This window comes from Lissotriton helveticus, chromosome 10, assembly GCF_964261635.1.
Source record: "Lissotriton helveticus chromosome 10, aLisHel1.1, whole genome shotgun sequence".
Taxonomy (NCBI): domain Eukaryota; kingdom Metazoa; phylum Chordata; class Amphibia; order Caudata; family Salamandridae; genus Lissotriton; species Lissotriton helveticus.
Window position 1 is genome coordinate 834,095,588 of NC_136071.1, and position 27,791 is coordinate 834,123,378.

At 41.8% G+C, this 27,791-nt stretch overlaps 1 protein-coding gene across 1 annotated transcript in view; it reads left to right on the plus strand.

Annotated features, from left to right (window-relative positions):
- Positions 1 to 27,234, plus strand: part of C10H10orf67 (chromosome 10 C10orf67 homolog) — a 2,166,521-nt gene extending 2,139,287 nt beyond the window's left edge. The window contains exon 16 of the mRNA XM_078664370.1: positions 27,046 to 27,234. Coding sequence (XP_078520496.1) covers positions 27,046 to 27,143 — 98 coding nt within the window. The 3' untranslated portion in view covers positions 27,144 to 27,234. The remainder of the gene's footprint in view (positions 1 to 27,045) is intronic.
- The last annotated feature ends 557 nt before the right edge of the window (positions 27,235 to 27,791 follow it).

Sequence of the window (27,791 nt, forward strand, 5' to 3'; positions counted from 1 at the left end):
TTGGTACAATATTTGGAACTGTGCCAACCTCTATTTCTCTTAGTTCGCTTCCCAGTTCGCTCCCCGGTACGCGAACCGGAAGCGAACCAAAAACAGTAAGTATAAGGGAAGGAAACAGACACTTATGTTAAAAGAAAGACAGCTATAGGGAAGTAAACTAGAGATACTATTACCCGTAATCCACTGCTGATGATGTCACATATTACATCATTCATGACATGCTCAGTGACATCATCAGCAGAGGATTGCGGGTTTTTTGGCAACGTGCCTTATCCACGGTTTAATAACGCTGCCTTTTGCTTTATATAAGTTTTCAAATTGTATGAAATATATACCAATAGGTCGTTATGAACCTTTAGGTAGTGCTTTTCTTCATGAGGTCTGGTCGCTTCCATACACATACAGATGTTTCAAAGATGATCAAGAAGTTTATCTGAATGGAGAGGAATGCACTGAGACGCCAGATCATTCACTAATGTGTAGGCACATACAGTTACACGGTTCATGCAACAAACACCGACCAAATATGGCTTGCGTGTTGCAAGGCACGCCAGTTCCTGCTATCATCCCCACGTTCAAGTTGTTGGAAAATGGTAGTTATTTGATGCTCAATAATGAAGATTGTTCTGAGTTAATTAAAAGTATTCCTTTTATCGTAACAGTAAGTGAACGGGTTATTTGCTGCAGAAATGTTCTATTTCCTCCCACACATGAACATAGGGAGTTTTCAATCTGGCCACAAATACCAACCTTGGGACAGATTTCAACGGCATGGCAAGAATAAGAGCTCTTTTGTCTCAGAGAGAGGTGGCCTTGAGTTCGGCCCGTGAAACTTTCATGCTTCACATAGCGAACACCCGTACAGAGGTGCACACACTTTTCAATTCAGATTTGCCTTTCAAATTCAGCAAGATGGTTCCGACTATCTTTAACGCATCCTCCGCAAAGTCCCTGGCGCACTTTTTTAAAGTTGTTACCAGTGGTCTCGTGACTTCATTTGAGAAAATCTTTGGACTCATCCCTGCTTCCTTTCATTCTATTTTCTCCACTCTAGTTCGTGGATTGGCATTTTTACTTGCATTACCAGCGGATGCTCTTGTGCTTTTTTACATTTTTAAATATGGATGTCCCTCCTATGCAACCTCCCACCCTGCAGCTGCTGACACTGTTCCGCAATCGCATGCTAGAATATTATGGCACAATGCCGTTGGCGATATTAAGCACGGCATATGGATTATCTTTTCGATTCTCCTACTTCACCTGTGTCCAGCCTGTATTTCACTGCCTGACCTGTGATTTCGATTGGGCCATTGATTTGTGTCTCTGCGGACCGGTTTCTCCTGACGTCGACTTTAATCAGCTGATGACTCCTATCATTACTCACGAGTTGGTTTGTCCTGGCGAAAGGATTATGGCTGTGGCATTGATGCATGGACTACTTGGTCCCTGGAATTTACTGGCGGCAGCACAGTCTTTCTTGGAACAGAGCTTTCTTGAAAACCCACCGAGCTGTCCTCTGATGGTGATAGAGGATCCGGTGCTGGGAGAGCACGTATGTTCTTTTCCGCTTTTAAATTGGATGGCTGAACTGTTTTCGGATGAAGACGGTGACTTCCTATTGGAGGCTGTTGCAGCTTATTTTGCATACACAGTTATGTCATAGACCTTTTTCATGTTTGATATGCTGAGTACTAGCATTTCATTGACAATTCATTGACTTATTTGTCAAGTTTTTATTATTTACCTTGCCTATTGGCTTAAGACTCGATAAAGTACTTGGCTGTTTTATTTTTCTTTAGCATTACATTTTCCTAGTTTTTAATGCTTTACCTTGCGGACCGTCCACATATAAACTTGCAATCTGCTCTCATGAGATGGCACTTCTATTATCCTATTCAGTTCGTTTCCGGATCATGGGGAGGTGTCATCTAGGTCCTGGATATCTTTACACCGTGTTAAGTTAGCATGGGCTCATTACCGGTTTAAACGCCATTTTTCCTTTTTTGCAACTTCTGCACACGACACTTAGTTGTTGCTTTAGCTTTCCACCTAGTAGTTCATCGTGGTTTACATGAGAATAATATGTTATTGCTCTACTATCTGCTTTGCTTGTTAAACTATATCTGTACAGCGAGTGCTAAAGTTTCAAGAACAACACGATACAGAATTGTTATGAGGTCTGATCTCCACGACTTCATACTCATAACATAAGTGCAACTTCTGCCAATTCTGGGCATGAGGCGGGTTTTATATTGCTTTGCCGAACACACATACACAACAGTTGATGCGGCTCACATGAAGAGAGAGCTGGTGTATGCTGATGTGATTCCTTCAAATCTAAGACACTAAAGTATGGGCACGCCCTAAACCAACACAAAGAGACCTTCTTAGCAAATAATATAATATGTGTATTAGGGAGGGTGAGATATAAGCAGCCGCGGGCCGTGGAGGGAGTTACGGTGAGGCAGGGAGGCGGGGAGGGGGAGAAGCAGGGTGGAGCCCTCTCTACCTTGCCCCTCCCCCTCCCCGCCTCCCTGCCCCACCGTAACTCCCTCCACGGCCCGCGGCTGCTTATAAGTGTTGCTAACTCTTATTCATTTACAGCATGTTAACATACTATCACCATTCGCTTTTTATGTACTAGTAACTATGCTGGTAATTTTGCTACTGATAATATGTGTACTTGTATTATCTAAGATACTACGCCTGTGAAGACGGCATTAGTAAATAAACATTGCAAATAAACATGTGTTCTTCTTAACTCCATGTTCTGGTTTCTAAGAAATATATAACGACCGACTGTTCATGAGTTCCACGTATCCTGAGGTACTATAAGTTCATATTCTGGATTGTCTAAACATTGAGAGTTTGTTATATCCAATGTGACACTGTACCTAGCTTGCTAAGGAGTTTTTGATTACTAACGTGAGTTTTGGGACACCCTAATTCGCCGAGGTTCCAATCCTCTGTCCACAGTTCTGTGTGAGAACAGAAACCCTGCGACAGGGGCACCCCCGACCCTTGCTGGAGCTTCATCACACTTGCGATACAACTCCAGCAATGCGCCACCTTTACGGCACAGATACATCACGCATCTGTGCTGTTTTTGCCCCATGATGCGCCGCATTGTAAATGCAGCACACCATAGGTGACGGAACAGCGGCACAGAATGACTAACACATCCCTGGTGATGCGCCAGTCATCATAAATGTATCCCTATGCTTCTTATCTTGTTAGAGATGAACCGCCATATGTATCATCAAAGTTTTTTGCATTTCCTAAATAGCGAACTTTAAGGAATAAATAGCGATTCTTTACCATTCCTAGTTTGCGATGAGCTATTTGCTAATTACAAATTACCCATTCATTTCCTTCATTTCCATAGGGCGGTTGGACTCACTTTTAGCTCGAACGGCTGAATGGATTTCCACGAAACTTGGCAAAATTGTAGGGACTGGTAGCCCGATGTGCCTTTGCTATGTCTCAAGATATATGCTCCAGTGGTTTTTACGAAAATTAACTTTGAAAAATATATATTGGGCTATATTGGCCTATATATATGTTGGAGCCCAAATGTAGCCCAATGTAGCCCAATGTAGCCCAAAGATGGCCGCCAGACACACAAAAAAACAAATGTAGCCCAAATATCAGCCAGATGTAGCCCAACTATAGCCCAGTGACAGAATGACCAATCAGCTTCCCAAACCTCCGTTACGCGAAGCGGAGCGCTGTTACAGATATATATCTTTTTTTGAACGTTAATTTCTTAAAATCCACTGGAGCACATATATTGAGACCTAGCAAAGGCACATCGGGCTACCAGTCCCTAATATTTTGCCAAGTTTCGTGCAAATCCATTCAGCCGTTCGATTATTATTATTATTATTTTTTTTTGCCCCGCGGGGCCCTTTTAAAACCTCCACATCAAACCTAGGGGGTCAGCGAGGATCTACTATGCCCCCTTATAGTTATTTCCCCCTTTGTTTTGACCTCCTCTTGTCTCTCGATCCTACCGAGAGACAAGATGGCGGCCGCTACGGACTGTTTGGAATGTTGACAGACGCCGGAGAACCAATCAGCTTCGCTTCACAAAGCTCCGTTGCGCGAAAAGTACGCGTCCTGGGCCGCTGCCCAGTCCGCTGTTACAGATATATATCTTTTTTTAAACGTTAATTTCTCAAAATCCACTGGAGCACATATATTGAGACCTACAAAAGGCACATCGGGCTACCAGTCCCTACAATTTTGCCAAGTTTCGTGCAAATCCATTCAGCCGTTCGGGCTAAAAGTGAGGCCAACCGCCCTATGGAAATTAACATGGGAAAAACGCGTTTTGGGACCCCCCTTTTTTCTCGGCCCCCCCTTGACGAACCCCCCCAAAATTTTCAGGGGCTGCTCAGAAACAAAATGTGCCATTTTCCTGAAAATTTCAGCCAATTCCGTCCACAAACGCCAAAGTTATTAGACATAGAATTTTCAAAAATCCCATAGGGAAAAAATCCTAACTATATATACCTACTGGCGACCGCCAGTAGGTAATATGTATATATATATATATGTATATGTATATATATATATATATATATATATATATATATATATATATATATATATATATATATATATATATATATCCAACAACTTGGCTCAGCTTGGTTGACCCCTGGCGCTCTGTCACCGGTGCGTGTTCCTCGGCAGAGCCCCGCCGAATTCAATTTCCAAAAATACCCTCGCAGGCAATGAGCACGCACTCGAGAGAATCTTTTCTTTTCAATTCTTTATTGCACCATAGTTCTTGCAGTTAGCCTCTAAAAACAAAAGGGGGAAATGACCAAAAGGGGGCAGGGTACACCCCCCCCTGACCCCCTAGGTTTGATGTGGGGGCCATAAAAGGGTCCCGCGGGACAAATTTTTATTTTTATTTTCGATTTTCACGGGGGGAGCGCCCGGTACGCGCACCGGGGAGCGTACCGGGAAGTGTACCATGGAGAAAAAAGAATTACAGAGTTTTTAAAAAATTTAGCTTTTTTTTATAAATTGGAGGTAGTTCTGAAAATACCTTTTTTTTTCTTTTTGTTTTTTTATATTTTTTTATACTTTTTAAAAACGATATTATATATTTTTTTATTTTTTTCAGGGGAAAAACAAAAACAGGGATTCCAAAACTGCTCAACAGGAGCAAAAAATTGTGAAAAACTAGGGACGGGGAGGGCAGCGGTGTTCCTGTCTCTTTATAGCAATGAGTTCAACGCTCTGCTCCCCATAACAGAGCAGTTGATCACAGTCCACGCATAGAAATTTTATGCCTGCAAACACCGGCTGCACGTTAGGGACCATTCTTCCACGTGGTGTTCCTGAAGGTGTTGCTCCACCAGTGGAGGTGCTGCTGCCATCTCTTGGTAAATTCCGTGCCAGGTCCCTCATACTCTCCCTGGCATAGTTTTTTGGGTGTTTTCTCTGGACATGCCTAATTAAATTGGCATTTCCAAAGCTATATTTTTTATTAGGATTGGCTCTGGATAAAATACTGCCACATATCTTGCAGGTTACCTTAGCAGCCTTAACCTTTTTTTTTCCTTCAGGGATGTCAAAAAATTTCCAAATGAAGTGGTCCTTTGTTTTGTGGTGAGGAGGGTCCTCAGGCAAAAAACCATCAGAATCACTGCTGGATGACTCCCTTGCAGACATTGCTGTAGATCAGGAAACTTTGAGAAGCAGATAATGCAAAGAACACCTCTTGCTCTCTCCAAGTACAAAGCAATAGTGAGAGAAATGGGTGGGTTTCTCAATATTTGGAAAAAAAAATGTTCTGAACCAATGAAAGTGTTATTTTAAAGTCACATGGCTTGACGCGCTTACGCTACGTGCCCTGGGGCGCGTCCCGGGGCGCGTAGCGTAGGCGCGTGGGGGCGCTTACGTTGCGCGATCGTATGCAATCGCATGCTTCCGGGTGCGGTTACGCAGTGCGTCATATGGCGCATCACGCGGCTACGCGATACGTCACGATGTTGTTTTTGTTTGCTGGAATAGCACTAACGGGATGCTCACCGGTACGCGCCCCGGGGCGCGCCGTAACATAGCGCTTACCCGTGCGTTCACCAGTACGCACCCCGGGAGCGCTCCGGGAAAAAAATATTTTAAAAAAAATTTAAATTACATATTTATACAATATAAAATTCATTATAAAAAATATTATTTCATACCTATAGAGATTTGCTATTAAAAAACCGATGAAATTCACTGAAAAAACCATAGATTTCACACCAGTTATAGTTAGGAATTAGCATTTAAAAAACCGATTAAATTCACTGAAAAAACCATAGGTTTTACACCAGTTATAGTTAGCTGGGAATTTTACTCGCATAAAACCATTGAAATTCCCACGTTATAGTTAGTTGGACTCACTATAACTTGCGCGTGCAATGCACTGCTGATGACGTCACATATTACATCACTCATGACATGGTCAGTGACATCACTCATGACATCACTGATGACACCATCGTTGTGACAGAGTGACAGACCTCCTTTCACTGTAATGTAACCCTCGAAACACATATTCAAAAATAGAAACTAAAATTTTCAAAAAAATGGAGATACCCATACCAGTTACAACAACCAATTCAGTAATTCCACCATCTATATACACATCCACTCATTCACCAACAGTTCTATGTAGTCAGTCATACATATACTCACTCATCATATGTAGTGATACACCTATACATCCTGTTACACACCGACAGTCATCCAAAAGATACTGTCACACATACTCACACATGCAAATAAACTATTAAACATCCATTTATTTGCATATACAGTTATACACACACTACCACTTTACTTTTAAGGAAACTTACACATACTTACTCTCTTAAACAATCACTTATAGAAACACATATTAATTTAAAATGGAACTCTTACAATCCCTCACTCTCACATATACTCACTTATATACAGCAATAATCACATATACTACATTAAAACATATGTAGTTACTGATAAAGACACTAGTGAGACAGTCATTCACTCACTAACATACACATATACACACTCATCCACCCATACAGTCCTGCACATGTGCTGTATTGAAAACACATACAAACAGAGAGTCAGTCATTCATGCATCTATGTGCTAAGTAATACTCCCACCAAACCATACAAACACTTATACTGATACTAAGAAAAACATCTAATAACCCATATACCTACACATGTAGCTACACACCAACCCATGCAGCCACTTATACACAAAGTGTTACATTAATACATATATTTAAATATTTAAACATTACTCACTATTATTTATTTTTCAGAAAGACACACATTCACTGGATGGTGTCATCAGTGATGTCATGAGTGATGTCACTGACCATGTCATGAGTGATGTAATATGTGACGTCATCAGCAGTGCATTGCACGTGCAAGTTATAGTGAGTCCAACTAACTATAACGTGGGAATTTCAATGGTTTTATGCGAGTAAAATTCCCAGCTAACTATAACTGGTGTAAAACCTATGGTTTTTTCAGTGAATATATATATATATACATATATAAAAATCCAATCCGCTCGCAAACTCCATTGCTGGAAAGATGGACACGTATCCAGGTTTCATTGCTAATAGTGATTTGTATTCACTCGAGCAAACCGCCATTTTATATATATATATATATATATATATATATATATATATATATGTATATATATATATATGTGTGTATATATATATATATATATATATATATATATATATATATATATATATATAATATATATATATATATATATATATATATATATATATATGCATCCCAGTCTCCCTGTGTACTTTACCTGGCTGCATCCCCCTCACGAAGCTGATGACAAGTGTGCCACATTCAGCAGAACCAACTGAAACGAGAGAATAATACACCAGTGTGTGTATATTCAAAGATATACCACTATAAGTTAACATAAGCTGCCATCACTATTATGCTCTTCACACACAAATAATAGCCCACAATTGTGCAAAATCTTAGAAGTCAAGTGACCCAGTCCATCTAATAATTTACAAACAAAAAAATGCTCAACCTTTCCAAGGATACCTCATGGCACTTCAGGTCATACTTACAACAACTAAACAACATGATGATACAAAAAGAAAGTGCCAAATACAGGATTCAGAATAGACAAGGACAAAATCCTAGACTTAAAAGGAAAATGGGGCCAGTTCACTCTACCGTCTCCTATGGCACACCCAATATGCACATTCTTCCTAAGTCCCCCATAATAAATAAAAAGTCCCATTGTCTAGGGGCGAAAACCACAGCCTCTCGAATGAGGGTTAAAGATGCTTAAATACACTGTGTCCAGAAAAACTAATAATATTAATTTTGAAAATGCAACTTGGCCGAAGGAGAAATAGTAACAACACAAACACAGAAGGAAGACTACATTTCACTTTAAACGTCATGGATCAGTACAGAAGAGAGAAGGCTGCAGTGGTAAGAACTATGTCAGATGAACACGAAGACCCTTATCCTGGTTCAGGCCATTCGGATATTTGCAGTTAAGCTGCACTATGTATTCAGATTCCAGTTTCCTTAGTGCCCGTTCCTGATCACCTCCTCTCAGATTCAGTGGGATCCTGTCAACACCAAATAAAGTGATCCCATCACTTGTGGTACCATGTGTCTGATTGCAGTGTCTCACTCCCGGATAGCTCACATCATGGTTCTTGATAGCACGAAAATGCTCTAGTACCCTCTTCTTAACCAGAAATATGGTTCTCCCTATACAACGCAAGCTATACAACGCAAGTCACATGCACAAACCAACACACACACCACAAAATCACTATTGCAATTCAAAAAGTGTTTGATCTTAGCTTTCTTCCCTGTTGGTAAGAAGTATGTTCTGAATTTGGAACTATGTGCACACACCATACACCTGACACACTTCCACAATCCTAGCGATTCTCTAAGCCAGGCTCCAAGGAGCCCTTGCTGTTTCTTCGGATAACTATGCACTTACCAGACCACCCCGGATATTACAGCATAGATTTGCAAATTTTGCGGCACAGAAATTTAAATTTAGCAGTAGTGTTGCAGCACTTTACTTTACTTGTAATCCTACATTTTCGGTCTTAAATCAATGGAAACTATTTTAGCAAAGTATTCCACTTTCAAATAGGCATGTGTAAAGTGTCTGAGAGTATTTGTTTGTTATGTTAATTCCCCGAGTCCTGTAATGGCTGGCAGCAACATTTTTCTCATGTTGCTGGCAGCCAATCAGAGAACCTGGGACTCTGACTTCTGCAGGAGTGATATGGCCTGAGGAAAATAAAAATCCCTGGGCCAATCATAACTCTCTACTTTTAAAGTGGCGTGCCCACGAGAGGCTAAGACACTCTTGCAAGCCTAAATGCACCCCTGCTGGGTCCCGAAACAAGAAAAGAGGGGATGCGTTGGTGCCCAACGCAGTGCCCCACTTCCTGTCTACTCTCACCCCAAAACAGGGTGCAGACACCCCTACCCTGACCATTGGCAACAACCCGTCCACTCTTCCACCACTGACACTGCTTACAAGCCTACACCATGGGTTGCTGTAATTAGATCCTCTCCCAGCTGCTCATGCACTTAAAACTGCGCAGTAAACAACAAGTTGCACACATGATTATACTGACTGACCCCCTCTGGTCCCAACCTTCCTACCACCACCCCCTCCTCCAGGGCACAAGTCCTAAACAAATTAAGCTCCTCGCCTCCCCTGCTCTGTCAGCAGAGCAGCCCCACACGGCCTGGCAAAGTTGCTGCGCCCACAACTACTAAAAATAAAATGATTATGCTCTCATGCCTTATTAGAGGAGCCGCCACTGCTTGTTACATGAGTGGAAATGCCTGCCATGTTGATGTATGTAACCTTAAAACAATAAAAATGATTGAAACTAAAAACAGCACTTAGGAGTCTAAGGTTAATGGTAAAGTGTGCTGGGGCTGCAATACATTCCACATGACTGCCCTCCTCCCACCTGTGCCCCAGACAGAGAAAAACATTTATATTATCTAGTTATATAAGACAATTTTATAGCATTACGATGTCATGTGTGACCCTGAAGGCAGGCTTAAAAAAACAGTAACGCATTCTACTTCTGAAATAAAAGTACAAACTGAAACTAATAGAGGCCTATATCCAGGCCCGGTTCTAGCGGGTGGGCCGGGTGGGCCAGGCCCACCCAAACATGAGCCTGGCCCACCCAAACAGATGCCTTGGCCCTCGCAGTGAGGGCTTGAAGGCAGGCGCCATGTAGCGATGAAGGGGTGAAAAAATAAACAAAGCCTTCTTAACATGTAAATGGTCTTTTAAAGACCTGTGAAGTACTCGGGTGCGGCTGCGATAATCTCAAAGGCTGTCTGTGTGTGTGTGTGTGCCTTGGCTGAGACAGCTTCCCGGGCTGACACACACACAGATAGTTTTTGAGATTATTGCAGCCGCACCCGAGTACTTCACCGGTCTTTAAAACACCATTTACATGTTAACGAGGCTTTGTTTATTTTTTCACCCCTTCTTCTCCACATGGTAAAGGTGACAAATTCTTTCTTTGTTAATGGTAACCTTTGCCTACTGTTCTGCTGAGTGGATATTTCTTTTTCTATGCAGCTCAGGAGAAAAAAAGTTTGTTTATTCCTATTCACCTTTCCTGACCCCTGCAGCTGCTTATCCCATGAGGCTGTAACACAAAGTTTGACTAATGGAGTAGTAGGTAAGAGAATGTGTTACTGTTTTTTTTTTATCTGCACAGGCACAGCAGGACACATATTTTGTGTGCGCTTCATTTAAACAGTTTTTATCATTATCATGTCCGGTGCAGTACAACAATTAGACAATACAAAATGCCCAGATAACGCTGGTGAATAATGATCCTGCTGGAGAGCAATCATTTGTCTGTTAGTAGTTTTTAAATGCAGATGAACTGTATTTTATGTGGATAGCTCAGTGGGTTACTGCCTTTGTCACAGAGATCCTTGTGTTACTTGCAGTTCAGAAGGTACAATCCTAACATAGGACAGAGACCAATGAACTGTCACCAAAGAGCTGCATACGAACATGAATGGTATAGTTAGAACTTCACTTTTTTTGGGTTTTGTGATATAGTTAAAACTTAGTCTTTCATTATTCTAATGTTGCTAAAATGAGTATGTTTGGGCAGATATACATTTTTATCAGTAAAGCTGACCCCCATGGAATACTGTTTAAAACCTACGGTTGTGTTTCCCCAGACCAAACCCTATTAAAATATACTGCCCACCAGTATGGATGACGTGATTCATACACCTTGTAATCCTCATTGGTTTATGTGACATTCCCTGTAGACTGATTTACATACTTGTATGATTCTTTGTCTCTGTATAATGTGTGCGTGATATAAAGTACTGTAACACCCTGCACTGATATGAGTAGCACTGTACAACAAATGAAATGCATATGAGAGAGGGGCTATGTAAAGATAAGGGGCACTGTTGGAGGGTGACAGTGAGGGAATCCGAGGAAGAGGTCCTGGGGTGGAGAGGTGTGCTAGGGAGAGATGAGGGGCACTAGTGGAGGGTGGTAGTGAGGGAGTCTGAGGAGGAGGTCAAAGGGTGGGGGACTACGGAGAGATGAGGGGCACTGTGGAGGGTGGCAGTGAGGGAATCCGAGGAGGAGGTCACAGGTGTGGGTGGAGCTACGGGGAGATGAGGGGCACTGGTGGAGGGTGGCAGTGAGGGAATCCGAGGAGGAGGTCAATGGAGGGCTACAGGGAGATGAGGGGCACTGGTGGAGGGTGGCAGTGAGGGAATCCGAGGAGGAGGTCACGAGTGGGGGTGGAGCTGCGGAGAGATGAGGGGCACTGGTGGAGGGTGGCAGTGAGGGAATCTGAGGAGGAGGTCAATGGGGGTCTACAGGGAGATGAGGGGCACTGGTGGAAGGTGGCAGTGAGGGAGGTCATGGGGTGGAAGGGAAAAAATGAATAAATGTAAAAACTACAGAGAGATGAGGAGCACTAGTGGAGGGTGGCAGTGAGGGAGTCCGAGGAGGAGGTCAAGGGGTAGGGGTGGTGCTATGGAGAGATGAGGGGCACTAGTGGAGAGTGGCAGTGAGGGAATCCGAGAAGGAGGTCATTGGGGGAGGGACTTGAGAGAGATGAGGGGCACTTGTGGGGTGTGGCAGTGAGGGAATCCGAGGAGGAGGTCAATAGGGGGGCCATGGAGGGATGAGGGGCACTGTTAGAAGGTGGTAGTAAAGGTATTTACGGAGAAAGAGGTTATTGGTGTGGAGCCAAAAAAGACTTTCGCATCAGCGCTAAAGTCGGCCCTGTCATGGCCTTCCTGTTTTTGTTTATTTAATTAGCAGTTGGGCCATAAGGGCTACTGTGGAACATACTTTAAAGTGCGTGCTAATTATATTTACTGCTATATTCAATGTTTAAGTTTGAAGGTGATTTTACTAATCTTTTAACCGGGAAAAATGAAAGTGGAGCCTGAAGGTGCCTGATATGGGGCTGGGGCCCAAGGTCAGCTGTGAGATAAGGTGCACTGGAGAGGAGTAGTGGATAATCAAGCCTGTAAGGGAGTGCGTTGCAGAGTCCGGGGTCAGGTGGAGGTAGTAATAAAGAGGGATTCTCACTGAAGGCTCGCACAGAGGGAGCCTGAGATGTGTCACTTGCCCGATAGTCCCATCTCAGAAAGCTCCTCTTCCCATCAAAGAAACTTTACATGGAAAAAACACTTTTTGATAGTGATAATATGTAGAAAGAGATTTGGTAAAGAGTGAGTTTTACTGGGCCTTGTAAGACGAAGAAGAGATGAAGGAGGGCCCTGAAGCAGGCCTGCCCAGACATATATACGACAAATCGAGCACGCAGTGGCCCACCCAAATGCCCCCTCTGCCCACCCAAATAAAAATTCCTGGAGCCGGGCCTGCCTATATCCGTTCCGAAATGCTTCCTCGTTTTATTTCTCCTCCACCAGAAGGCAGTTTAAAGCCAGCTAGCATGCTTTGTCTTGTTATTTCTCAGGAGACACACATGTCCCTGTCACGATCTATATATTCAGAGTAAATTAAAGATAAATATATCTTTTGGAACCCCCAGATGGATTGGCGCAAACTGCTCCCCGGGCTGGCAAGTGCATGTCTAAGGGGGTTCTTCTGTCCCAAGAACAATGAGGCAGTCCGGCTTCCCTAAAAATACCGCTCTGTGCCCCCTGCCTGGCAGTACGTGCTATCCTCAGCTGAAAGCTCTCCCTTAACTCAAATCGCCGCTAAGAGGAGCCGGATGTGCAGAGACGTCAGCAAAGCCACCAAAGAGAGAAGGTGGGGGGGCTGGGCTGGGCATGCAGCTGACAGAGTGAGTGCTCCTTGTGCTCCTCGGTATCCTCTCTGCCGGCAGATCCAGTCACTGCACATGGCAGACCCTCCAATGTCAGACGAGAACCATGCAGCTCTTTTGTTCTGCACTGCAAATGCCTGCACGTTTTTGCTGAGTACCCAATGCAGGAATTGCCCTGCATGCCTGGCTCAGCTCTTCTTGCAGGAGACAGGACTGCTGAAGCTTTCTGCTGCCCAGCCGCCAAGCCCTGATTTTGCAGGCACTTTGGTAAAAAGTGTGGCCTTTTTACAAAAGTGCTGATTTTTCGATGATTTTGCAAATCGTGAAATGCTGGAGGGTCTGACTAGCAGGTCCCTGAGGGAATCACTTTACCGATAAGTTATCTGTGGTCCGTGACTTACTAGGTCACCAATCACCAGATCAGATGTTACCACGTTCCAATGCTTACCTATTATCCTGCTGACGGCTCTTGACTCACTGCTAAAAGTAGTGATCAACCGGACCTCATTCTTAACATCCCTTTTCTTACGAGAGTGTCTCTGTGGTGCCCATACTTTTTTCTTTGGCAGCCTTGATCACCTTCTCTGGGTATCCCTTCTGCCTAAAACGTTCCTCCGTCATCTTAGTTTCACTCTCAAAGACATTAAATCGTACTGCAGTTTCTCCTTGCCCTTAGAAGTTCCCCAGTTCAGCTTGGTAGGATGGTGACCATGGGCATGTAGGATACTATTGCCCGCAGGACTTTTCCTGAAAAGGCTGGTCTGGATGCTTTCCTCTGCTATATCTATTCTAACATCTAGGAAGTCAACGCTAGTGGTTTCTGTTCTGCTGGTAAACCTAAGATTCAAATCATTGTCTGCCATCCTAAGCAAGAAAGCATCCACCTTTTCCTGTGGCCCATTCCATATCAGAAAAATATCATCAATAGAGCGGGTCCACAATATTAGGCACTCAGTCAATTCCTCTTTGGGCTCTGACCAGACATGCTCTGATTCCCACCACACAATGAAAATGCATGAGTAGCTTGGAGCAAAGCAACTTCCCATAGCAGTCCCGGTTAGTTGTCTATACCATTGGTCTTCAAATAGGAAATAGTTGTGCTCCAAGTAGAAACGCAGCATTTCCAGCAAGAGCATGGAGTGATCATACACAGCCAAAGGTTTGTCCCTAAAGAAGAATGTACATGCTTCTAATCCCAGTGCATGATCTGTACATGTATACAGTGATACCACGTCCACTGTAACCAAAATATACCCAGGTTGCCAGGGGATGTTCTGTACTTTGGTTATAAAATCCATACTATCCTTGCAGTAGGATGGTAGATTGACAACAGAGGGGCACAGAAAGTGATGAGGATTGATGACGGGATTTTTTTTATTTATTTATTTAGGAGGGCTTAGGAAGAATGTGCGTATTGGGTGTGCCATAGGGGGTGGTAGAATGAATTGACCCCATTTTCCTTTTAAGTGTTGGGTTTTGTGCTTTTCTATTCTGTATCCTGTATTGGGCACTTTCTTTTTGTATCATCACATTGTTGAGTTGTTCTAAGTATGACTTGTAGTGCCATTTGGTATCCCTGGAAATGATGAGCATTTGTTTTTTTGTTAAATTATTACATGGACTGGGTCACTTGACTTCGAAAGTTTTGCACACTTGTTGACTATTATTTTTGTGTGAGGAGCGTAATAGTGAAGGCAGTTTATGTTAACTTATAGTGATATATCTTTAAATATACACACATGTGTGTGGTATGCGCTACCTTTGCTTGGTTTTGATGAATGTGGCAATATATATATATTGCGCTCCAAATTCTTCCCCACATGCCAAAGAATCATCCACACTCACGTGGCTAATATCCAAAGGTTGTTTTTATTTTCTCAACAACAATATATATATATTCACAACACGCCGGTTCAGCTTTCCCCGATCAGTTGCAGCGCTCCTCATGGGTGCCTCTCCCTACGGCAGAACCACGCCGTTGCACTATTCCAAATCACTATATATATATATATATATATATATATATATATATATATATATATATATATATATATACATATTCACTGAAAAAACCATAGGTTTCACACCAGTTATAGTTAGGTGGAGATTTTACTCGCATAAAACCATTGAAATTCCCATGTTATAGTTAGTTAGACTCACTATAACTTGCGCGTGCAATGCACTGCTGATGACGTCACATATTACATCACTCATGACATGGTCAGTGACATCACTCATGACATCACTGATGACATCTCAAATGACATCACTGATGACAACATCCTTGTGACAAAGTGGCAGACCTCCTATCAGCATAAAATAACCTTTGACACACACATTCAAAAATAGAAACTAACATTTTCTTAAAAAAGGAGAAACCAATACCAATTACAACAACTTATTAGGTAATTCCAACATCTACATACACATCCACTCATTCACCAACAGTTCTATATAGTCACTCATGCATGTACTTACTCATCATATGTACTCATACACCTATACATCCTGTTACACACTAATACTCATCCATATAGTTACTCAAACACAAATTCACACATGCAAATAAACTATCAAAAAAACATTTACTTGATTATACTGCTATATACAAACCACTACACATACTTCTACAGAAACGGAAACATATTTACTCTCTTCAACAATCAATTATAAAAACACATACTCACTAACCCACCCACACACACAATCATCCACCCATACAGTCTTGCACACATGCTGTCTTCAAAATACATACAAATAGTGAGTCACTCATTCATGCATCTGTGCTCTAAGTAATATCCCCCACCGAACCATACAGACACTGATACTGATAGTAAAAAAAACCAACTAATAACCCATATACACACTCATGTAGCTACTCACCAACCCATGCAGCCACTTATACACAAAGTGAGACACAGATACAGATATTTAAATATTTAAACATTACTCGCTAATATATGTATTCACTAAGATACATTTAATAAGTCAGTTAACCAATCAATTTTACACAAAAAAACATCCATTTAGACATTTATTTACCCATTTATTCTTCCATCAACCTTTAGATATACATATATAAAAAATATTTATTTTTCAGAAAGATACACATTCACTGGATGATGTCATCAGTGATGTCATTTGAGATGTCATCAGTGATGTCATGAGTGATGTCACTGACCATGTAATGAGTGATGTAATATGTGACGTCATCAGCAGTGCATTGCACGCGCAAGTTATAGTGAGTCCAACTAACTATAACGTGGGAATTTCAATGGTTTTATGTGAGTAAAATTTCCACCTAACTATAACTGGTGTGAAACCTATGGTTTTTTCAGTGAATTTAATAGGTTTTTTAAATGCTAATTCCTAACTATAACTGGTGTGAAACCTATGGTTTTTTCAGTGAATATATATATATATATATATATATATATATATATATATATATATATATATATATATATAAAATTTCTATGGCAAAATGAAACCCCTCATTTTGTTCCTTTTCAAATTAAATGTATTAAGTGTTACAACTTTATTCCAATCAAGATGACTTCAGGTGTGCCATACTTTTGTCATAAGTAAGACTGTTAGCGTTCTAGTTGTTCTTTAGAACACTCTGGGACATTCTGTCATTGGGCTATAGTTGGGCTACATCTGGCTGATATTTGGGCTACATTTGGGCTCTTTTGTCTCTGGTGGCCATCTTGGGAGACTGCATATCAGAATTTTTTTAATGAAATATAAGAGGATTTGAGAAGTCACTCTAAATGTGCCCTAATTTTTCTTTCTTCAGCACTAATCATAATTTCTATGGCACAATGAACCCCCTCATTTTGTTCATTTGCAAATTAAATGTTTCCAGTGTTAACACTTTATTCCAATCAAGGTGACTTCAGGTGTGCCATACTTTTGTCATAAGTAAGACTGTTAGCGCTCTAGTTGTTCTTTAGAACACTCTGGGACATTCTGTCATTGGGCTATAGTTGGGCTACATCTGGCTGATATTTGGGCTACATTTGTTTTTTTGTCTCTGGTGGCCATCTTTGGGCTACATTGGGCTACATTGGGCTACATTGGGCTACATTTGGGCTCTAACATATATATAGCCCAATGTAGCCCAATATATATTTTTTCAAAGTTAATTTTCGTAAAAACCACTGGAGCATATATCTTGAGACATAGCAAAGGCACATCGGGGTACCAGTCCCTACAATTTTGCCAAGTTTGGTGGAAATCCATTCAGCCGTTCGGGCTAACAGTGAGTCCAACCGCCCTATGGAAATTAACATGGGGAAAACACGTTTTGGGACCCCCCTTTTATCTCGGCCCCCGCTTGACGGATCCCCCCGAAACTTTAAGGGAAGGAGCGGAGCGCAGAGCGGCAAAGTTATGGAAAATTACAGGCAGATCCCTCATTTTGCGGCAAAGTTATTCCCAATATGGAAAACGATCCTAACTATAACTACCTACTGGCGACTGCCAGTAGGTAATATATATATATATATATATATATATATATATATATATATATATATATATATATATATATATATATATATATATATATATATATATATATATATATATATATATATATATATACATATATATATACATACATATATATATATATATATATATATACATATATATATATATATATATATATATTTTTTTTTTTTTTTTTTTTTGGTGATTTGTGATCAATAAATTATCATAAAAATTACCCCCTTGAGTGCGCCTCAATCTTTGCTCCATTGGATAGAAGGAGCTTCGCACAGGAATATATATATATATATATATATATATATATATATATATATATATATATATATATATATATATATATATATATATATACCAATTCTTCAAAACTCCATAAATCCGGAATTAGGAACGGAACGGACACCACTTTTTCTTCGTGCTGATAAGTGTATTCAATAATGTTTTATTCCGCTGTGATGCGTTTCAGCCCCTAGAGGCCTCGATCACATGACGTTTTAGTGTTTCCTCCAGAATGACAGTTTTAGGCAGCCGCAGCAGCCGCAGCATCCCCAACAAAGGCAGAGACAGAAATCTGATAGAACAAAGCTGAGTTTTCATTGGAAACACAAGAAGCTTTTGAGAGTTTGGCTCTCGCTATTTAATTTGCACCACAAATGTTATATGTAAACACAGTAAACTTATCAAACAGGTGGTGACCCTGTAATGTAAAAATGAAACCCATTGTGATTGGGGCCTGACTAGCTGGATGACAAAAGAAGGGTCCTTCCCATATGTCAGATAAGATTTGCTTGCAACAGGAAAGGCTTCTTTAAAGTGTGCCCCAAGTGTGATGTGAACACCCACCACAGACCGGTCAAGCAAAATGTGACATTCAAGCAGGACTTGACACTTTATGTCATAAAGGATGCTCCTAACATTTCTGCGTATTCTAGCAGATTCAAAGGGGTTCTGCCCTTCAGCATTACCTGAAATATTTTTTCATGTGCAAAACATTTTTTTGTTCGGCCTGCCTCAGATGGCTGATCCAGCTCTTCTTAAGCAGCCGAAACCCAGAAACAACAAATGAAAAACAGTGGCCAGATTAGCTAAGGGAATTGATCATATCAAGCCATTATTAAATTTCTATATAGAATCCATTTTAAACACTCTATGTACATGTGTGGGAGAATCATCATCATAACTGCACCATCATCTACTCAATGCAGCAATTTTCAGAGCCATGTGTACAAATCCTCGGCCGTGTTCAGTCCATTTGGACTTTTGCAGTCCAGTTCCAAGATATACTTGGTCTCCAGATGCCTGAGAGTTGCCTCCCTGTTACCCCCGCGTCTGGTGGGGGGAACACGGTCTATCGCGCAATATTTTATATGTTGCAGGTCATTCAAGTGTACCTCCTTAAAATGACGTACAACTAGATAGGACTCATCTGAATTTGTAATAGCCCTTAAGTGCTGGAGCACTCTCTTGTGGACCTGCAGTTTTGTACTGCCAACATACTGCAGTCCACAAAAGCACTCAAGCACATAGACCGCATATTCTGACTTGCAGGTCAACCATTTATCTATGATGCACGGCCTGTCTTTGAATGGTGAGACATATGTAGTTTTGTTCATTCCATGTTTGCAAGCCTTGCACGTCTGACTGGAAAAAACATTTACGGTTCGTTAGCAAACTGCTCTTAGATTTTATTACTGTGCTGTTGTTAACCATCAGATCCCTGGTGCTAGGAGCCCTTCTATAGGTAATCATGGCTGTGCGTGGTAATCTTTCACCCAGAATGGAGGTCTCTGGTTGGCACAGGTATGCACTTGTGACAAGCAGGGACCTTCTCCTCTAGTCAGGGCAAGGGAACTACTCCGTAAGAATAACGCCTGCTCACCCTCTAGGTTGCGTGGCGCGAGCAGACAAGGCTAATCCTCAGGGCATTAGTTAGTTAAGCATTTATGATCACATACAGTAAACCCACTGACCCACCACAGACGGACACCAGTTGTAAGGTTGTATCAAAAATACGTAGACTTTATGTAAAAATACTTCAAATGCGGGATTATCACAAGACCATATAACGTTTAGCGATTGAGGGCCACCAGGTTTAAATAGGCAATAAGTCTTAAGGGTTCTTGGTCAGCAAGGTACGACGACAGGGAAAACAAACGTTGCGGACCCTGGATCCGATATGAACTCAGGGTAGAGTTCAAGAGTACCTTGCGTTTCAGGCGCGGCTACTGGTGAGGGCAGACCCGGGACGAGGCCGACGGTTCTCCGAAGGATCTGTCCAGCTCGGAGCCCCCTCGAGGTGCGAGGCGGGTGAGCGGGACGGTGTGGAGGGTTTCAGCGATCCAGGGTCTGATGCAGCTCACGGGGCGAGGCGCTGTTCAGGCCTGCGGGGTGTACTACTTCTTAGCACGCTAGGTAGTACCTGTGGATCTGTGAGGGTGCAGCACCGGGCCTCCGGTACCAACGTACGGAAGGCCTTTCTTGAGGTGCGGCACAAGCTTTGGTATGCAGGAGGGCAAAGCGAGACAGTCGGGTACGTTTCGACGTACGGACCGTCCGAGGCTATCAGATGCGCTCCGTGCAGATTCCGGCGGGAGAAGATGAGAGGCGCACAACGCGCTCCGTGGCAGGCATGGTGACAATAGAGCGGGCGGCCCGGCACTGAAGTGGAGAGATTCTCAAGCTTGAGCGGGGCTCTCTGCGGCGGGGCGACCAGGCTCCGAGCTGTCACGACCTTAGGAGGGGCGAAGGCACCCAAGTCACAACTCCGGTGAGGGAACAGAACTAAAGGCCCAACAGCAGACGGGCACAGGCAGAGTAGAACCCAATGGTCCTAGGGTTCCGTTCAGGGGGCAAGCTCGAGATCAAGCCCTTGGAGATCGTTTCAGGCACAAGTCTTCAAAGTCCTCTCTGGTCTTTTCCTCTCCGTTCTCAGCAAGGCACCACTGCAGGCCAGTCCTTCAGGGCAGGGACCGGTTTCCGTCCTTCAGCTTCTCTTGGTCCTTCTAGTCAGGCAGAGGTTCGTCGTGGTCAAAACAGGATCTGATTTGCTAGGAGCAGGGCTCCTATATTTATACTCAGTTTTCTTTTGTCTTTGCCAGCCAGGGGGCCTGAGCCTGGTTCAACACGGTTTTGGAGCACTCTGTTGACAGGAAGCTGCCGTCTTCTTTCAGGGTGCAGGGCAGGGGCATCAGACGCTCCGCAGGCAGTGGACCCAGCATTGTGGTGGTGGAGCACAACCCTATTCAGAGTCAAGGACTACTCCGCCCACCCATCCTGGTGTAAGCACCCTATTCACCACTTGGTAACCCCGACTGTTCCCGGGAATTCCCCAGCCCTGTCACTCACACAAACCCAGACAGCTGATACACATCCTGGCAGAGGCGGGCTGAAATAGTTAGGCGAGCAAATGCTAACTTTCTAAAAGTAGCATTTGCAAACACAGGAGAAATTATCGGTCTTCCTGGTGGGCAGACAATGTCTTTATGTACCTTTGGTATTAAATACATGATTGGCAAAACTGGGTAGTCATTTAAAAAAAGAAATCATCATGATTTAGGAGTCCTATGCTCTTCCATGCTAACAGCTTTGTGTACAGCTGATTGTGTACTGTCTTTGTTACTTGACGATTGCTTATCCTGTAACATTTCCGATCTGATAGTTGGCGAGAGGCCTCTTCCTGATATTGTTTGAAAGGCCAGATGACTACATTTCTGTCCTTGTCCGAGCCACGTACCACTATGGAATCATTGTCCCGTAATTTCTTTATTAATTGATGGTATTTCAACTGATGTTTCTTTCTTCGGTTTGTCATTTCCACTTGGATCCTAAAATTCCATTTCTTTACCTCTGACATTACAATCTCGGGAAAGATATCAACAGAGTCCTTTGGCATTACGGGAATAAACTTAGATTTGGGTTGGAATCCTGTTGTTGGAATGGCATTAATCATGATTGACTCATTGTCCATGGTTCTTTGAGTGGAACTCTGCTCGTTTGTTTTAGAATCATGCTCGAGATGATGTAAGTTACAAAGCGTATTTACATCGGAAGCCACAAGGTTGCTTTGCACATTATTGGTTACCATTGGTGTCTCTATTACCCCAGATTTGTTCGCCCTATGATGATGATATTTCTGTAACTTGAGCTTCCTAATGAACATGTAGATTTCAGCTCTAGTTTGGGGTTAATCAGAATGATTCTCCGGACAGAAGGAGAGTCCTAATGCCAAAAGTTGTTGCTTGGCTTTATTTAACACCATTTCTGAAAGGTTGAAGATGGTGTTAGTATTGTGGGGTTACTTGCGCCTCCCTGCCCTGTTGTTCGGTTTGTTGTTTATTTTTGTTCTGGCGCCTACTTCTCCTTCTTTCTTTTCGTTTGATGTTTCTCCTCTTTTTGGATTGGGATTGGGATTCGTATTTCTGGGACGTAAGGTTTGTCGTCTTTCCTCCCATCAAAAAACCACTTCTTCAACCAATGTATGTTTTCGTGCATTCAAACCTCTTGGAGTACTTTCTGATTCCGATTCTGTTTCCATGGACGAACTGAGGACAGAGACTGAGGATGCAGCTGGTAATCCGCTACTGGGACCTGCCATTGCTCCTCCTTCCTTTGGGTTGTCGTTCTTCCTGTAACTCGATTTAGCTGCGTCATATTTGCGTGCAAATTAGAAAATCTGACCTTGGTCATAATCGTTTTTGTCACATTCAAACTTGTAAGTTTTGCGCTTCTTTATGACATCTTCATTTTTTTTAAGGCGTGTAATCATGTCTTCTCTTAACTTGGTATTCGCCTCACTGCCCTCTACTAATCGTATTTTCACATTCAGTTGGTCTATTTGGTTTTGTAAGTCCGTTCTGTCAATTTCTGCATATTCCGTAAGCGGCGGTTCAGTGGTCCAAATTGAATCCAAAGCACAGTATTCCACCTGTGGCCAGCTGAACTTGCAGCAGGTGCAGCCGGAAGCGGTGGTGGAAACCGCTTATAAAAGAGCAAAAAAAGGAGTTCATGGTACTCCCAAGGTCCGGTGCACTCACGGGATGTATGTCGGTTATAAAACATCCGGAGACGTTTTTGGCTCTTGCCGTCATCAGTGCGGAAAAGCAGTCAAAAAATCGACACAGTCATTTTAAACGGTTCTGCCATATGGTTGGTGGATCCTTGGCAAATGAAGGGCCAGCGATGGGGCATCACCGTTTTCATTATTTATTGCCTAATGCAATGTCTATGGCGCTCCCATAGCTAAAAAAGTTTTTTTTATAATTAATTGGCAGTCGTTATAACTGTGCCTGTACATCCCCTCGCCTGCCGCTGGATTAAAATTGAAAACATGTCAGGGTCCCACCTATGGTGAAACACTCTAGCTTTATATAAGCCACAACCTAAATATATACCTACATATTTACATATTCATGTAGGAAAATTATATACATAAAAACAACATATGATGTAACCATTGAAAAGATCCAAGAAGACATCAACAAAATTGTGGAAACTGAAACATCAAAAAAACTGAAAGACACTATGCTGGAAAGACTGAAAAAACACGGGGATAAAATTAAAGCGAGGAAAATAAGTAAATTTGCTCGGGACCAGGCTGATTACGCAAATGGCCAAATTTTCACGTTTGCACGTAAATATAATAATGTGAAACGACAACAATATATGGGTAAAGGTTGCAAACAACAAACGACAACAGCCACGGAAAATAATGCAAGCACAAGCAGGAGTGGCCAGGGTGGCACTGATACGCTGAGTACAACATCAACGGACTCTAATACCCTGTCAAGTGCATCCAGTACCTCAAGTATAGGGTCATACACCCAGCAGCAACCGGAGACAGTTTTCAACATAGAGCAGGAGCTTGATTTTTTAGTTTCGGAAAGACTGTCAACACTCCGACCTCGACAAAAGAACTTAGTCGGAAACGCCGGAATGCAAGAAGACGTGAGAGACGACGGAAACAAAAACAAAAAACCACAGCAAAAGAAGCCACAAGGTTGGCGGAAAAAGAAACAACAATAAATAATTCCATCGTTAATCTCTCTGATGTGGTCTTAACTAGGGCAGAAGAACAACTACTGTCACTAGGCCTCAATTATTGTCCAGCGCAATCTTTCAAATATGCGCCAACTCGTGTTGACGTATTTTGTTATATTCGGAAACTCAAGCTCAAAAAGTTCTTTACATTACAAAAATTGAAAACTGTCTCAAATTCTGGAACTTTGGCCACTATCTCAGGGGCTCCTGAGATAATAGCAGCTGACGTCCCGTTATTTTTGGATTTACACGATTTAAACACAACTTCAAACTCGCAATTTATCCAACCAGACGAGGAAATATCAACTCAACAACGACTAAGCAAAATAAATTTGACTCAGAAAGGAGCAGGACTGACTCCATATAAAGGCAAGTCTGATTTTTTACCATTGATGGCTAGGGATGCTATTGACACTTTTCATGACTGTGTAATTTCGGAGGTAAAAGAACTTTATAAGAAAGTTAATAAAAATAAGAGACAGAAGTTCAATCAACAACAAGCGAATTATTTTGCATTGATGAAAAAGCTAGATACTAATCCCAACATTGTGATAAAAACAGTGGATAAGGGTGGTAACTTAGTCTTGTGGCCCAAATCCGATTATATTGCAGAAGCGCATAGGCAGTTGCTTGACAATGAATGTTACACCAAGTCTAGCAACAAGGAATATGGTCAAGCGAAGGACAATCTTTATAAGTTGCTTAACAAATGGAGAAGGGAAGGACTGATCTCAGGGGAGGAGTTCAAATTTCTATACAAAGAATTCCCCACCCAACCCATCTTCTACCTTATACCTAAGATTCACAAGGGTATTTCACCATTATCTGGGAGACCAATTATCTCAGCTATTGACAGCATGGGTGAGAATGTGGGGCGGTATATAGACTTTTTCCTGCAAGAACCTGTCAAATTGCTTCCAAGTTATGTGAGAGACACTACTGACTTTTTAATGAAACTGGAAATGGTGGAATGGCAGGATGATATGATATTGATGACGTTAGATGTAGAGTCATTGTACACTAGCATAGCTCACACTGATGGTCTCAATGCTGCCAAATACTTTCTAAGTCGTAGGCCTGCACATTTCTATGAACACAACAAAGCCATTCTAAGTCTAATTGAGTGGTGTCTATGCAACAACTTTTTTGCCTTTGAAAAGGATGTCTGGCGACAGTTGCGAGGTGTGGCGATGGGGGCCTGCTTCTCTCCCAGCTACGCGTGTTTACACGTGGGCTGGTGGGAGGAGCAGGTCCTCAATAAAACACACAAGAAATGGGTAGATGAAAAAATAATCAAGTACCTCAGATACATCGATGATGTGTTTATCATATGGCAGGGGGATATGGAGGAGGCCATGATGTTTATCAATGATATCAACACGAATCATTTGAATCTCAAATTTACATCATATATGAGTAGAAAAGAGGTAGAGTTCCTAGACGTCAAAATATACATTGATGATGCAAATAGAATACAAACTACACTATTCAGGAAACCTACCGCAGGGAACACCACCCTACACGCCTCCAGTCTTCATCCCAGGCACACCATTCATAGTATCCCTTATGGAGAGATCCTCAGACTTAAAAGAATTTGTAGCACAAATGAGGACTTCACTGAGTGTGTAAGGGATCTTGAGATTAGATTACGGGAAAGAGGCTACTCTAAGAAAACTTTTGAACAAGCCCTAAATAAAGCAGACTTAAGACCACGAGACAGTTTATTTTCACCCAATCTTGCTGGAGAAGAAGAGGTATTATCTGTTGACGAAGTCAATGATAAATTATGCCCTAGGTTAATTACAGCATTCAGTGATCAGGAGAACTCAATTAGGAAAATCATCACTAAGAATTGGCCAATCATATTGTCTGACTCGGTTTTGGGAGTGCTGTTGCCCCCGAAGCCCACAATAACTTTTCGTAGAGCACGCAACATGGGAGCTGTTTTGGACCGACCATGTCCGGAACTCAAGCAAAAACCCAATAGGATGCAGACAATGGGCGGATTCCGCAAATGCTCTAGTTGTAGGGCCTGCAAATTTGGGGTTAACAGGACACACTACTCTACCCCATTCAGTGAGACCGCTATTCCTATTGTAGGCCAACATACTTGTAAGACTGAGTTTGCAGTTTATGTCCTGACGTGCACCTGTGGCTTAAACTACATTGGAAGTACTGTCAAACAGGTGCACGTCAGGATCCTTCAGCATCTGCGGGCAATTTTGCATCATGACTCAAGTTATCCAGTTGCACGCCATTTTGAGTTAGTACATAACAGAGATTTAAATTGTTTATCGTACTATGTTGTGGCAGCTGTACCCAAATTAAGAAGAGGAGGTGACAGGAATCTAAAATTGAGACAGCTTGAGTCCAATATGATATTGGAGTTTGATAGTAAAAGCCCGAATGGCCTTAACAACACAGAGGATTTGCACACTTTTCTTTAATAATCCTCATGTATCAATATTTTGATGATACCCGACTTGAATTTATACCACTAATCACTGTTTTTCCCCCAGGTAGTCAAGTTCCTTGTTGCCTGGAGGCTATTGCAATCTAGTGATTTAGTCTAATTAGTATCCACATACATTACTATACTATACATTTTTAATTTCGTCTAGTCAGGGTCCCTGTTAGTCGGAATACATGTAATTGTCTTGATCTATTCTCCTTTTTCAGTAAATATATGCAATTGAATGCCTATATTTAAATAAGATATATTTTTCTACTTTTCTACTAACTTTTTTATACACTGGGTGTTTTTATGAATTTTAATAATTGAAAAACATACTTGCTTGTAATTGGAAATGCTTCTTATCAAATGTATATATAGAACAAAATGTGGTGGATTACCCAATTGTTGATACTATATGATTGAAGTACTACATGTACGAGTGGATTTCAGACTGCACTCTAGCACTTTCCTTCCCCTTTCCTTCTTGACAAAATAGTGGTCACAATAGTTTCTTGCACTTTTATGGACATGCACTGTTTGCACTTTTTTGAAATTAATGTATAATATCTAAAATGTTGCCCAATTGTTATTTGAAAATTTTTTAAGTCCCGTGTATGAGATACAGATATACATTGTAGGTAGTGAAGAGGGATTGCTTTTAATGGCTTTATCCTCTTTTCTTTTGCCCCCTTCTAGATACAAAATGTTGGATGGATTTATCCAGAAAGCACTTAATTGGATTGAGATTCTCATGTGATTTTATACGTATTTATACGGAGATTCAGACATTTTAAATATAAATCTGTCTTTCATGTTTATGGTCACATGATGTAGGAAGGGGTGGCTACACTCGGGAGAATTGGGCACTATAAAAATAGAAAATGTACAAACAAAATGTTGCATGTGAACAAGGGCTCAGGGAGCCCAAAACGCGTTATGCACTCTCTCACGGTGATGAGCAAATAAAAAAGAAGAATTCAGCATTGTCCTGGTCCTGTGGTCTGTCTCCTGTGCTTTCTGAGGAGTTTTCTGTGATATATATATATATATATGATTTACCAATCCAATCCAAACTGATATAAGGAAGGCACTGACTCCATGAATTTAACTCAAGAAAGAGTGTTTATTCCAACATGCTGCACAGACGCGTTTCGGCGGAAGCCTCCGCCTTGCTCACTTACTCTGCTGATAGTGACGCCTGTATATATACACAATCACATGCTGACACCTCTAAGCCAAAGCTGTAACTTGACTGGTTGTTCGTTGCCATTGTTACCATGAGTCATAGCATATACTATAGATAGACATAGAAAAGTTTTTTCCGGAACTATATGTTCTCCATATTTACAAAATCATTTCCATATTGTTACCACATTTTATGTCAGTTAGTGTGTAAAATAGTTAAAGAAAGAAAGAAATGCATTTAAATAAATGAATCAGCA